Source organism: Brassica oleracea, chromosome C4, assembly GCF_000695525.1.
Source record: "Brassica oleracea var. oleracea cultivar TO1000 chromosome C4, BOL, whole genome shotgun sequence".
In the NCBI taxonomy this organism is placed as follows: domain Eukaryota; kingdom Viridiplantae; phylum Streptophyta; class Magnoliopsida; order Brassicales; family Brassicaceae; genus Brassica; species Brassica oleracea.
Window position 1 is genome coordinate 21,304,834 of NC_027751.1, and position 15,072 is coordinate 21,319,905.

The 15,072-nt window shown below is 40.0% G+C and overlaps 1 protein-coding gene and 1 pseudogene across 2 annotated transcripts; both read right to left on the minus strand.

The window, feature by feature from the left end:
• LOC106338371 overlaps positions 1-4,032 on the minus strand; it is a 14,024-nt pseudogene extending 9,992 nt beyond the window's left edge.
• Positions 4,033-11,737: 7,705 nt separating this feature from the next.
• On the minus strand, positions 11,738-14,748 carry LOC106339694 (G-type lectin S-receptor-like serine/threonine-protein kinase At1g61480). 2 transcript variants are annotated; one of them, XM_013778551.1, is made up of 7 exons: positions 13,449-14,748; positions 13,239-13,349; positions 12,979-13,142; positions 12,687-12,897; positions 12,357-12,594; positions 12,129-12,279; positions 11,738-12,039 (listed from the first exon to the last, which is right to left on the minus strand). In XM_013778551.1, exons 1-7 carry the CDS (start codon positions 14,686-14,688, stop codon positions 11,746-11,748), a joined length of 2,409 nt encoding a protein of 802 aa, XP_013634005.1. In that variant the 5' UTR covers positions 14,689-14,748; the 3' UTR covers positions 11,738-11,745. The 2 variants fall into 2 exon arrangements, with proteins under 2 accessions (XP_013634005.1, XP_013634004.1); XM_013778550.1 differs by having other exon boundaries at positions 12,979-13,154.
• Between the last annotated feature and the right edge of the window lie 324 nt (positions 14,749-15,072).

The following is a 15,072-nucleotide window of genomic DNA, read 5'->3' on the forward strand; positions in this document are numbered from 1 at the left end:
TAAAGACGAAAAGAAATAAGAAATCGTAAAAGAGAGCAAAAAGAGTTTTATTCCGAATTCGCGTAAGAGCGTTACAACAAGGTAGAAGCCTCGGCTATGAGAGATGTCGGCAAGATTCCTACTTCTAACAACCTAAGACTGCAAAACCTAGTTGAGTCGCAGCTCGAAATAACAAAAACGGAAAGTTGCCTAATTGTTCTAAGTGCTAAGTTTTCTCTGAAAAAGTCCCTTTCCATGCTTCTCGCCTAGGACTCCTTATATACTGGCTCCTAGGTCGGTTTGCGCTTTTCCTCTTCTGCCCTTAAGCCGTCATAGCGTAAAAATGGAGATATTCCATTTTTTCCGATATTCGTTATTATCATCAAAATTTCGTATTTATCCGCGGAAACTTGACATTTATCTTTCCTTTGCGAACCAAACGTAAACCGTCATGCGGCTTACGGGCTCTTGGTTAAGAAATCGTAAGTTGGGCCTCGAGTCATGTCTTAGGTCCCTTTGGGCCGTCTTCTGACTCGAAGCGTTTATTACGGCTTCTTTCGATAAAGAACGAACTTTCTGCGGTTTTAACCGTAAAGTTTGATCGATGACTTAGAATGGCGGGAAACATGAAATGGGTTCGCTACGGTCTTTGGGAGATAGCATCGAAGGGTAGACGAGAATGCATGGACTAATGTCGTATCAACGTTTCGGAAGAGCTCAGTCGCTACGTAGCGACCGAGCGGAACAGACGCTCGGTCGCTACGACGCTCGATCGCTACGTAGCGACCGAGCTTGGCTCGAGATCGGTCGCTACGTAGCGACCGAGCGGAATAGACGCTTGGTCGCTACATAGCGACCGAGCTTGGCTCGAGATCGGTCGTTACGTAGCGACCGAGCGGAACGGATGCTCGGTCGCTACGTAGCGATCGAGCTTGGCTCGAGCTCGGTCGCTACGTAGCGACCGAGCGGAACGGACACTCGGTCGCTACGTAGCGACCGAGCGGACCGGACAAGATGTACATCGATCGATCATAATCTTCACTCGTCGAGACCTTTCTTCTGTATCGATCGACGGCACTGGATGTGTATCGATCGATTGCGTCTTCTTCGTATCGACCTCTAATGGTCAGCTCGGATGAAATCTCTTTTAAGCTCCTAAATGCTCCATAATTATCACTTTACTCCAAGATACTCCTGAAGCTGAAAACATACCTAATAGAATATAATATATAATATATAGAAAGTAAAATACTTATATACCATGAATAAAAATGGGTCAAATCCATGGTATATCAGCAGAATATCGCATAGTTGCAAACACATCTTCTGAGCTTACGTGGATACTCTCCCTTCTACAAGAACTTGGTCTTCCTCCAAGACAGAATCTCCAAAAAAATTTACTGTGATAATGTCGGTGCTACATACTTATTAGAGATCAATCATATCATTGATTGAGTTTGGAATCTTCTACTTATGTAAAGACAATATTCTCTCATTAAACTCTCCTTGTAAAGCCCTAGAGCTCAGCCGTGTATATAAGGCTCTCTTGTACATTACGTATAGATATAACACTCAATATATTCTTACATCTTCTCCTTAAATGCAACATCCAAAAATCCGAACTAAGTTTTTGTGTTGTAATTTTGAGATGAGTACTATTTATTTCATGAACTCCTCTTTGCCTTGCCCCGACCTGCTAGAAAGCCGTTTTACAGCAATTTCTTTTCCATCTTGCAGCTTCCCCTGAAACAGTTCGTACAACATCGTCATCTTGAGAACATAAACAGAGAATATAAAAGAGCAACGAGGACAGGAATTATATTACCTTGTACCAAATCAACCTTGTCCGAGTTTATTTGACAGGCTGAAATCATTGGTAGCAGTTTCAATGGATTTTATCTCAAAGAAATTTAAACCAGGGACATCTTGTGGCTTTAGACCATTCCTCCATGCATCTTTTGAGACGTCCTTTGATTTACTAGCTGGATTAAAGTTACAAGAATAGAAATATAGCTATTAAATTCATCAGTGTGTTACCGCTAGCGAACGAGAGAGAGAGAGAGAGAGAGAGAGAGAGAGAGAGAGAGAGAGAGATAGTTACCGTTACGTTTTACTTTGTATCTACAGAAACCAAACACAGAAGAACCCAAAATTACAAAGAAACAAAGGCTAACAACAACGACATAAATTGTTTTCTTGTGATTACTTTTACCTGAAATATATTGAAGAAAAAACAAATTGATATTAAGCAATGCAAGAAGTAGCTACTTTGTGTTACTTTTTATCTATACCTAGTTCATAGCGTGCAAGACGATTGGAAAGAAGCTCCCCTCCTACATAAAACTGTGTTACGTCCATCAGCTCTTGGTTCCATATTAAGCACCCAATTCCACGAATATAAGAAAAGGCCAAGTAAGAACAATTGTGGAGGCAATGCCGGTAGCAGTCTTCAGCATCCATAGAGCTTACAAATGCGTAAAAGTCTGGAAGATTTATGTTGGCAACAGGATGGAAGATGTTTGAAATTTTTCCAGTGGAGTTTCCTTGGCAATCTAGTTGGGTACATATAGTTCGGTACGCCTTACACAACCATCAGTCCAGTTTCCTATTTTCCACTCCTCTGAGGATTTTGGTACAAACCCTTTGAAGCATTTACACTTTGGAGATCCTGACATTCTGCACAACCCAAAAGGTCCATATACACCATAAAAATCGCATGAATTGGCTGGAGCCTGATAGCTTTCTCCCCATTTGGTCCCACTGTGCCGAAATCTCTTTAGTGAACCCTCTGATGTTAAACTTAGATATGAAAGTTTTGAGCTTCTATCTACATAAGAGAAATACCACGACCAATTTGCATCTTGCTGAAAGCTATATGGACTTAGAAGAAAACGCTTCAACCGGAAGAGATTTTGTGAAAGTATCGGCGATCTGCTGATGATTGGGGATGTGCTTCACCTCAAGAGCTCCCAACACAACTCTCTCTCTAACCTAATGGTAATCGAGAGCAAAGTGCTTCGTGTGAGAGTGAAACGAGGGATTGGCAGAGAGCAAGACCGCCGACAAGTTGTCACAGAGGAGCAACGGAGTACTAAGCAGAGGAATGCCCAATTCACGAAAGATAGAACACAACTAGGTAATCTCATGATGTTTCTGATAGAGTGCGGTACTAGGCTTTGGTTGAGCTTTTAGTACTGTAGGTTGCTTTCGCAATGACCAAGAGATTAGCTTTTTGCCTAGAAATGTTATATAACCACCAGTTGATCTTCGAGTGATGTTACAGCCAGCCCAATCACTATCACTGTAGGCAGTGACGGTAAAATCAGTGCCTTTATGTAGAGAGATTCCCATGGTGATAGTGCCTTTGACATATCCTAGAATTCGTTTCAGGAGAGTGAAGTCAGAGAGAGTTGGAGCATGCATCTTCTGACATACATAGTTGACGGCAAATTGAATGTCAGGCCTTGTCAACGCCAGGTATTGAAGCTTTCCTGCTAAACTTCTTAAATATGTAGGGTTTGAGAATGGCACATCTTGATCTTAATTGTACCTTGTTGAGCTGCAGGAGAAGAGGAATTGGCATAGGAGAGCAGTCTGACATTGCCGCCACAGCAAGTAAGTCTTCAACATACTTCTGTTGACACAAGAATAGACCTTTCTCAAGACTTTTAACTTGAATGCCAAGAAAATAGTGGATTCTTCTCTTGTCCTTCATTCGAAATTCTTTGTTGAGTTGTTGCAGAAGTGTTGTCAGAATATCTGAGTTATTTCCTGTCACAACCATGTCATCTACGTATAGTAGTAAGATGATGATATCTTTCTCTTTTGTGTAGACAAACAAGGATGGATCAGACTTCGAGCAACGGAATCCAAAATCAATGAGAAATGAGCTGAACTTATCAAATCAGGCTCTTGGAGCCTGTTTGAGACCGTAGATCGCCTTGTTGAGCCCCATACATGATCAGGTTTCTCCTTATCAACGAAGCCATCTGGTTGCTTTGTGAAGACAGTCTCATGTAGATCACCATGTAATAACGCGTTCTTTACATCCATCTGTTTAATTACCCAATTTAAAACATTAGCCATATGTAGAATTGTCCTCACTGATGCCATTTGATATACCATGGATTTTACCCACTTTTAGCCATGGTATATATGTGTTTTAGGAACTATCCATTATATTTTGGAGTCCTTTTAACAATTTTATTGGTTCAGGGATGACTTGGAAAAAAGTGATGATTTGGGTGCATTTTGGAGATAAAATGAGAGGAAGCTCGAAGCTGACCATCGAACTAGTTCGAGGTCAACATTTAGAGTCCACCATCGATCGATGCACACTCTGTGCCATCGATCCACAGCGAAGCGTGCAAAGCCAAGCCGGCTTAAAACCCAAGTCAAGACATAAGTACAGAAATACCCCTGGCCGACTTTTAACCTAATATTTATGTGCTCAGCCATTGTTCAAGGCAACACACAGTTTCTACTCTTTCCTACTCTTCTAGTTTTACACATCAAAAGGTTTTTAATAGATTTGGAGAGAAGATCCAAGACTCCTTCAGAGATTTGTATTGGAACTCCAATATTTTTAACCTTAATATATTTATGCATTCCTTTATGTTATTTGTTATGAATTTCTTTTCTATGTCTGAGTAGTTCACCTTGTTAGGTTTAGGATTTAAATAGGATTATGAAGGATTAGCCCCAAATATAGATTGATGAGTCGTTTGTGATATCCATCAGTTGAATTGCTCTTATTTCTTGTGTTCTAGAGTAGCTAACTAGAACCCTGATATTAGGATAATTAGGCGTAAGCGGAAGCCTGATATTTTACCTGAAATAATTTATATTGTGCTAGGATTGTTAGAAACAAACATAAGTTGATTTAGGAAACCTAGTGAACATAGTTCAAACCCACTCGGTGAAGCTTGCTGGAAGGAACATCGATCGACAACCCTATATGTGTATCGATCGACTTTCTGAAAGGTGTATCGATTGACTATCCATCGATAGCATCGATCGATACTTTCTCCAGATAACCAAACGACAGTTGAGATCGGAGATCCAGACAATAGATATTCTAAACAAACGAAAGTTGATAATTTATTACTTTTTTGAGTTATAGAATATCCAATAAACTACTCTAGCTTCTGTGTTATTATAATCATGATTACCTGAATAGAAACCCTAAGTCTAACGCTTTCTCTTTCTCATATTGATTACAAAACTTCAAAACCAATTAACCGAACAACTGCCTTTTTCACCACTGCAATTTATTATTTCCATAATTAACCTAGCTTAATTATAAATTGTTTAAGATCTTTTGTGTGCCCCAGCTCCTTGTGGATTCGATCCCTAGGTACCACAAATCGACCTCTTCTTTGAGAGAATAATCAGTTAGGTTAATTTGAGTGATATGAAATTTGGCGCCGTTGCTGGGGAGCTTTGTTCGCCATTAGACCTTGTCTAGGCAGTTTTAAGTCAAGGTTTTTCTGTTACTCAAAAACTGATAAAATATTTTCTTAATTTCTTCAAGGTGCATTCCCAGCAGTACCAGAAGCAACAAGGAAAACTCACTGATTTACTCAGACCCTGCACTCTTGGAACGCACGATCCGCAAAGAAAAGAGATCCACATCGATCGACACCAACATCTGTTCGTCGACCGACACTTCTCAGCAAAAGTCGACCGATACTCCTAATCTGTCTAGCGACTGTTGTGAGCTACCGCCGATCGACACTTCAAACCGAACATCGATCGACATCCATTCGCGAGACATGGTTGCGACACTAATTCTAGAGAGGGATGAGAATGGAGACCTGCATGACCAGGAGCGTCATCTGCGTAATGCAGCATGTCAGAGGTTAGATGATCGGAGGGCTGTAATTCCTGATCAAGATGAAGATATCGCTGCAGCTGCTCAAGCTATAGAGGATGCTGCTCGAACTAGAACGTTGACTGACTACAATCGTCCATATCAGTACTATGCCAACAGATATTCTATTTGTCCTCCTGCCACTCAGAGGACAGATTTCTAGCTGAAACCCCAGTACTTTACACTCGTGGCTCAGACACCCTGTTGTGGTTTGTCACACGAGCATCATATGGACCATCTGGAGCGGTTCGAGGATTTGGTTTCTGCCATTAAAGCTAATGCAGTCCCTGAGGATTTTCTTTTCTGCAAGCTCTTCCATTACTCACTGGCTGGAAAAGCTTTGCATTGGCTTAAGCAGTTACGACCAGGATCTCTCACATCCTGGGCTGACATCAAGAATGCATTCCTGCGTAATTTCTTTGATGAGTCACGAGCTGAGGACTTAATGAGCAAGATTGCTAAATTCACTCAGGAGCCTACAAAGTCATTCAAAAGCTCTTGGATAAGATTCAAGTCCTATCAGAGAGAGGCATCGCGCTGGCATATCAGATGGCTCTGGACATAACTAGTGAAGGGAACTTCAACACTAGGAATCCAGAAGAGGCTGTGAGACTGATTGAGAACTTGGTGTCTAGAAATAGCACCAATAACACTGATTTTGAGAGGAGAAAATCGGCCACCCTTGGGAAGGAGGAGTTGGACGATGTTAAGGCTAAGTTGGACAGTGTTCACAAGCTTCTCAAGAAGCAAGTTAACTTTGCAGAGGATATGTAAGCTGTAGAAATGAACAGTGTTGAATATTTAGAAGAGGATGTGAATTTCATCAGTGGTACTGGTTTTCAGAATCAGAAACCTGGGAATAAGAGTGGATACAGAAAATCATATAGGAATGGTCAGAGGAGTAACTTCAACCAGAGTTCACAGTTCCAGAAACCCTACAACAACAACTTCAACAACAGCAACAACATGAACTATGGAAATTCTTCCTACCAGAACGTGCCACCACAGACTCCAGAGAGCAAGATAGAAGCAATGATTGATCAAGTTCTTGAGGGTCAACAAAAGCTTATGGTGAATGTCGATGGGAAGATAGATGTTGTCTACACTGAGCTGAATGCAAAGTTTGTGACTCTGAACACATATGTGAAGAAGTTGGAGACACAAGTGTTTCAGACAGGAGAAATTGTTAAGAAGCAAAAAACCTTCATAAAGGGTAATGAAGCACTGAAGTACCACGTGAATGCTATCATAGATGATGATTTTTGGCAAGTGGTTAAGGAGGGGGATTTCGATGTCGAAAGCTCCATGAGCTTCGGCAGTTCACATTGGTGTTGTCCGACACCAAGAGATGACCATCGATCGATGGAATGGGATGAACACCGATTGACATCGGATGTTCAATTTCGATCGACGGAGTCAGCTGCATCATGCGAGATGGTCAGTATCATGACCCATGAAGAATTCGCAGCTAAGCACCCTAATCAACCCAAACCCTTTATTGCAAACATCGATCGAGATAGTGAGCAGACCGCCGATCGACAGAGAGATTCAACCAACGATCGACAATCAACCTCAGTCATCGATCGACGTGCACCTCTCTTCTACCGAGTGTAACTCCCAAAAATTGATGTAACACAATTGAATGCATTCAGAAACCCATCTCAACCTTCAGAAACATCAATGGAAAACAAAAATTAACAATCAGAAGATGCCGCAGTGCCTATGCAAGTTGATCAGGCTACTGTGGGAAGGACCTTGAGAAAGAGGAAGGAAAAGGTTCCCAAGCATCTGAAGAGAGGAGCCAATGATAAGGAGATGGAGTGTTTCAGAAAGAGGATTTTAAGGATCCCATTAGATAGGCCATTTGAGGAGGCTTACTTTACCCACAAGCTGTGAATGTTCTTCAAAGAAACCAAGGAAACTGAAGAGGACATAAGGAGAATGTTCAACCAGGTCAGAGAGAAGATGAAACAGAGGAATACACTGAAGAAGAGGATTACACTGAAGAAGAAGAGTGATCCTGAAAAGTTTGTGGTACCCTGCTTTATACGAGGCATTGACTACCCTAGTGCGCTTTGCGACACAGGATCTTCAGTCAGCATTCTACCTAAGGTGATGGCAGATCATCTAGGTCTGAAGATAGAGCCTTCAGAGGATTCATTCACATTTGTGGATTGTTCTCAGAAGAACTCAGGAGGATTCATCAGAAACCTTGAGGTGCAGATTGGTAATGCCCTAGTTCCAGTAGACTTCCATGTCCTGGACATCAAGCTCAACTGGAATTCTTCTCTATTACTTGGGAGCATTCATGGATACTGTAGGAGCAGTATGCGACATGCAGACTAACAAGTTGTGCCTGATACTAATAGACCCTACTGTCTATTATGATCCAGTGAGAGTTGTCAAGCAACAGATAGGCTACATGGAGATTGGAGACAATCCAGGATTCATTGCAGTATGCCACTGCGACCATGAAGCTGATGAGCAATCGGAGGCTGAAACATCGATCGCCACTCAACCAAAGATATCGATCGACGAGAAGCTTGTACTGATGATCGACAATGAGTTGGAAGAACCGATCGACAGTAACCATGCGAATGAGATAGACGATTTTCAAGAAGGATCTCTCAACAGTTGGGAGAATGATTGCTACCAACCTAGCTTCGCTGTTCACACTGCTATACCTTCAAAGAGGAAGATGAGCGCAATGGAACCTTATGAGTATGATGAAGACTACAGAGAAGAAGAGATCATTGAGTATCGTGGTCTTTCCATGGAAGAAGCAGGAGTTCTCCAGATTTCCCATGAGACCATAAGGGAAACATCGATCGACGGGAACAACAAGATATCGATCGATACTCATCACGGAATAGAGCCAGACGCTAGAACAGAAGATTCGACATCGATCGACAGGAGAGGTCAGCCATTGATCGACGTATTGATCGAATTTGGAAAAAGAGCTTATGATTCCGACGGCAAAAGATTATTTGAGTGGGAAAAGAAAGATGAATACAGTTTATACATAGACGAGCATGGATATGCACGAGCACCAGATGGAAGAATCATTCATGTGTCAAGGGATGACATCATAGATATTCTGGAAAGAGCTACAATGCATGGATAAGCTAGTATCTGTCTAACAGAGCATGCAGAGAAGTTCACCAGAATCTTGCCAAGGCTAAGAAGCTACAGCAAAGAAGATATGGATGACATTGTACGTGTGATTTCCAGAGCCCAAGAGATGTCACTGGATGATACCTACAAGAGGCTCGAAGATGTCTACTACTCACTTAATGACAGCATTGACAGGCTGACTACACGCATGGATGAGCTGGAACAGGAGATGGACATGATCCGGAGACAGAATGCAATCCGATCTGAAGCATCGCTCGACGGTCTTACTCGACCATCGATCGACGGTGGATATGAATATTTGAAAAAGAGGCTGGTAACAGTGAAGTTGTTAGAAGACAAGCTTGATGAGATTAATTTTTCTCAAGACTTGATGCGAGAAGACTTTTCCCAGAGATTGGAGGACCTTGATGAAACAACTCAAGCCAGACTTGGAATGCACCAGCACATCATCAATAACCTTTAGAATAGGATGCATGTCATTGGGGTTGATAAGGAGATACTGAAAAATCAGTGGACCAGAGGAGATGAATCCATAAGAAGCTTCATTGGTACATGGTTTCAGATGAGCAAGGAAGATGTAGACACTTGTTTCCCAACAAGTAGTCATCCACCTCCTTACTAGCCAACCTGCTTCCAAAGTCAAGCTAAATGACTATAACAAAGCGCTGAGTGGGAGGAAACCCACTATTAGGTAATTTTACTTAGTTTTATACTTAATTTATTATTGATTTTTGTATTAATTTATTGCAGGTAAAAAAACCCCAAAAAAGAGACCCGAGGAGACGATAAGACCAGGTCGACATCGATCGATAAGACCAGGTCGACATCGATCGACAGTACCAGATCCGAATCGACCGACGAACAGTTTACTGTGTTGATCGACGTCAACCATCAGCGAGCAGATATATCGTTCTACCTTGATACATTGTGTACTTATGATTTATTTCTCACCTACCTTTGACTAGATGCACACTAGGGACAGTGTAATCTAGGTCGGGGGTGGGGGGGGGGGAGGTTTACTTATATCTAGTTTTTTGTATGAGTTTTACAAAATGTTTTTCAAAATTTTTTATTGAGTCAAGAATGGGATAATGAACTTTACAATTTCACTTATTATCTAACCACTCTCTAGCACCACTCTTAGATTTATTGACTGCAGAGTGTATTAGAGATACCAAAGTGGATCACCTACCCATTATCCACACTTGCTGAGAACGTTTGAAGGAACCAAAGCTGATCTTCAACCTAATTGAGTTTAAACTGCTTGTCTTGGGACTTGGTATACATTAGATCGAATCCCTCCTGCAAGTCTGGAAGGCAAAAGTCTGTGTGTTTCTGATTCCTTTCTCTCTCTCTCTCTCTCTCTCTTCGGCATATATACGAATAAAAGATTGAAATGATTTCCTAAGATTTAGAGGGGTAGGAGTGTCTCATGCGACCCCATTATTCTACTCTAATGGAATGATCACACATCGTTGGATGCGAGAGGTAAGAGTGTCTCATGTGACCCCATTATTCGCCTTCACTTTGTCAATAAAAAAAGAAGAGAAAGATAAATAAAAAATCGAAAAGAAGGTGAATAAAGATGGACTGTATCAGTATCATTGTTCATTGGAATTGAGATTCAGAGAAGAGAGAAAGAGGGAAGAAATGGATCACATAAGATTACATGTGTGTTCAGAAACTTGCTTGAGTAAGAGTCCATGTGTCTTTTGATTGATACTCCCAAGATAAAGCCTACACTTTTTATATATGTATTAAATGAGATCAGTAGAGGGACAAGTCGGACACTATTAGGTAAGTTGCTGGTTAGATGGATTTGGTTGTTAAGCTAGGATGTGGTATACCTCTGAAGTTAGAATTGATTTGATGTGGCTTGTAACATTGTAGATGTGATGATATGAGTTCTTGAATTGTGTAAGTCTCTGCTCTTTTTAAAACCTCTTTACAAATACTACTATTTATTTTGCTTGAGGTCAACCCCCAACATAAATTAAAATACTTTTATATAGTATGGATGAGACTTTTTTCATGAAACTAAAATTTTATCTTATCTTAATTCACGTCCACATGTTTAATAGTAAACTTTATAACATGTTTAATAGTAAACTTTATAAAAAATGAGAAAAACACATAAATTATGTAAATTTTCTTAAATAAAAATTGTCAACAAAAATAATTCCGTGTGTCGATAAAAAAATAAAAAAAATAATTCTATGTTTTGAAAGTGCGGATTAAAATCTAGTATTCATTATAATAAGTTTTACCCAATTTTAGAATGGGCTAAACAAGGGAAAGAGACCTCATCATACAAAAGACTAAACCATTTATATAGGCAAAGGCCGTGCAAGAACCGCTTCCTACTTTCCTAGACAATCTCATATTTGCAGCACTGTTCTGTATTTGAGAAAGCTTGCAAAATTGGTACAGATCCGAAGGGCCTGGATTTTACTAAGCAAGTGATATTTCATCTAATCTGGACTTATTAGGAAACTTCACCACAACACATTTAAAAAAAATATCCAAAGATTTTCATCTTGTTGATGAGAAATGTAAACTTGGAAGTAAAAAAAAAACATGGAAGTAAAAAAACTTGGAAGTAATTTTCTGTTTTCTACAATAAAACAAAAAATTTAACCGAAGCTTATTCATTCAAAAATAAATATAAATAAATAAACTGAAGCTTAAAGTTATCAACATTGAAAATATGATCACCTTAAAAGAGCATCAATTCTACAATCTTTATCACACCTTATTTCTTAACGCCCAAGAATCAGAGACTGTGTCATCTCATTGACACTGATCAAACCCTTAGACACGGGTTCTTCATTTCGCGTGTTCACTACAAATGTGGGCTGTTTAGGTGACGGAAGATCTGATGTTGTGGTGAGCATACACAGTAACTCAAGTGTGTTGGGTCTATCGGCAGGTTGGTGTTGAACACAGAGCAAACCAATCTGAACACATCTCTTAACTTCTGATGGCTGACATGAGTCAGAAATATCTTTATCCAAAAGATCAATTCCTCCATTTTTACACCAAGATTCCCACGCCTGTTGTTTAGTTTAATATCTTAAGAATATAATAGCAAAAACATTTCTAAAGCTCTGAAAGTGTATGAAAAAAATCAAGTCTGACTTACATAAGCTATAAGAGTTTTTCCTTCTACGCCATAGCTGAATCTTGAAATCTTTTCTCCACTGATGATTTCCAACAGCAGCACTCCAAAGCTATAGATGTCTGATTTCTCAGAAAACATACCACTCCATGCATACTCGGGAGACATATATCCTCTGTGCAAAAATTGGAACTAAATATATGATTATGACTATGAATCTTATTAAGTGTGTTTTTGAAGTCAGAGTCTTACAGAGTTCCTACAACCCTGCGAGTATTATCCTGATATTCGGTTCCTTGATACATCCGAGCCAATCCAAAATCTGATATTTTTGGGTTCATCTTCTCATCCAAAAGAATATTGCTTACCTTTAAATCCCGGTGAATAACCTTGAGGTGTGAGTCACGGTGGAGATAGAGAAGTCCACGCGCAATAGCTTGGATGATACTTAATCTTTTAGGCCAGTCAATCTCAAGCTTTCTTCTTGAATCTAAGCAATAATACAGTGTAAAAACTATAAGCAAAGCTGTTATAGATGAAGAGAAAACTGCTACATTAAAAAGGAGGCAAGTAGAGACCTACCGAAGAGAAAAGTATCAAGGCTTTTGTTCAACATGAACTCATAAATCAATAGCCTCTCTTCTCCTTCAATGCAACATCCCAATATCCGAACTAAGTTTTTGTGTTGTAATTTTGAGATGAGTACTATTTCATTCATAAACTCTTCTTTGCCCTGTCCTGAGGTGCTAGAAAGACGTTTTACAGCTATTTTTTTCTCATCTTGCAGCATTCCCTGAAACAAATTGGTGAATATCATCTAGAGAACATAAACAGTGAATACATAAGAGCAAAGAAGGAAGACTAATTCTCATACATTGTAAACTGAACCAAAGCCACCTTGTCCAAGTTTATTAGACAGACTGAAATTATTGGTGGCAGTTTTAATGGTATTCATCTCAAAGAAATTTAAACCTGAGACATCCTGTCGTTCTAGACCATTCCTCCATGCATCTTGTGAGGCTTCCTTTGATATAATAGCTGAGATTAGAGCTACAAGTTATTAGATAGATAGACACTAACCTTATCAATGTGTATCTATTAATTAGCAAGAAAATGTAACATTATGTTTGCTACCATTATGTTTAACTCTGCATCTCCAGAAACCAAACGAAGCAGAACCCAATATTACGAAAAGAGAGAGGCTCACAACAATAGCAACGATGGTCTTCTTGCTATTATTTCCACCTTAGATATATAAAACAAACAAAAATTAAACAGTAAGCAATGCTACTACCAAAAGAACAATATCAGTACAGTTGAAGATAAATGTGTAAATGATTATACCTACTTCAGAGCTTGCAAGACGAATGGACAGAAGCTCTCCACCTTCAGAAAACTGCACTACGTCCATTAGCTCCTGGTTCCACACTAAACACCCTATTCCATTAATAAAAGAAAAGGCCAAGCAAGAACAATTCTCCAGGCAACTTCGGTGGCAGTCTTTAGCATGAGAAGCACTTGTAAATTCGTAATTATCTGGAGGCTTTGTGTTGGCAATAGGATGGAAGATGTTTTCATTGGTAACATTGCCTTGACAAAGTAGTTCGGTACGTCTCACACAACCATCTGTCCAGATTCCTCTTTCCCACTCCTCAATGGATTTTGGTACAAACCCTTTGAAGCATTTACACGTTAGAGATGATGACATAACACACAGTCCAAAAGGTCCACATACACCATAATGATCACATGGATTCGCTGGAACCTCAAAGTCTAACTCCCACTCGATCCCATTATGCTGAAAAATCTTCACTGGGCCCTCCGATGTTATCATTACACGTGGAGGTTTGATGTTTCTGTCTACATAAGTGAAAGATACTGACCCGTTTGCATCCTGCTCAAGGCTAAATGGACTTGTTAATGACGCATCCATTAGCGGTATACCAATGAACCTTGTTTTAGCCCATGGACCGCTTCTCCAATAAGACGCAGAACCTCTCTTAGTAAACAGCTGCGATGGCACTTGCGGTGTAATCTCGACCATGAAGTCACCAGGCGATGGATCGGTGTCACTTTTCCACGAAGTCAACACCTGCTTCTCTCCGGTGGTGAGATTATACGCGAGGGTTGAGAAAGGGAGCATAGTATTACCAAGATGCTCAAAGCTTTCCCATAGAATTCTTCCTGTAACATTTTCTGTGATAATAAAATTTCCTTCGTTCGAAAGTTCTGCATGAGACCGGTTAGATGCAAAAGTTCCTTCGGTGGACCACACAACGCCATCTTTACCATTTGATAACAGAAGACTTCCATTGCTGCTAATAGTTAGATTAGCCAAGGGGTCTGTAACAGGATCTTCTCTATTTGCCACCCACACAACCACCTGGGGAGTAGTACCCTTCAACCAGATTCCAACATATTGATCTTGGGTGTTATGAGGACTAAAGAACCCCAATTCATAAACATCGTTAGAGGAGCTGAGAGTTTGGCCTATTGACAAAGGATTTGTTGGCGTTATAGATCCATGGCTAAACTTTAAGAGCATGGTAAGCAATAGCAAGCAAGCAAACCTCGTTGTCCTCATGTGGATAAAACAATTAAGAGTATGCTTCTTGTGTCTCCAAGAATATATTTCAGAAAAGTGTACGAGAACATTTATTCAATAGAAAGTAAGCTAAGAAAACAAATTTGAGGACGTAATGAAGATTATTCCCAAGCACGTCAATGTTGACCACATCGCCCATTTTTCCAAGGTTCTGTATCACTGTATTCACAATCAACTAATCTTGTTTTTCTCTTGAATCTAGAAACATTGTGTTGCTTTCAGGTCCTTCTCAACTTGTTGACCCCATAATGCAACGATATAAGACGCCACCAGTCAGATTCATTCAAAAGATAAATTTAACACTTCCAGGGAATAATTCAAACGTTCAAAAGCTTTGAAAATCTACAGAGCTAGTGCATACTG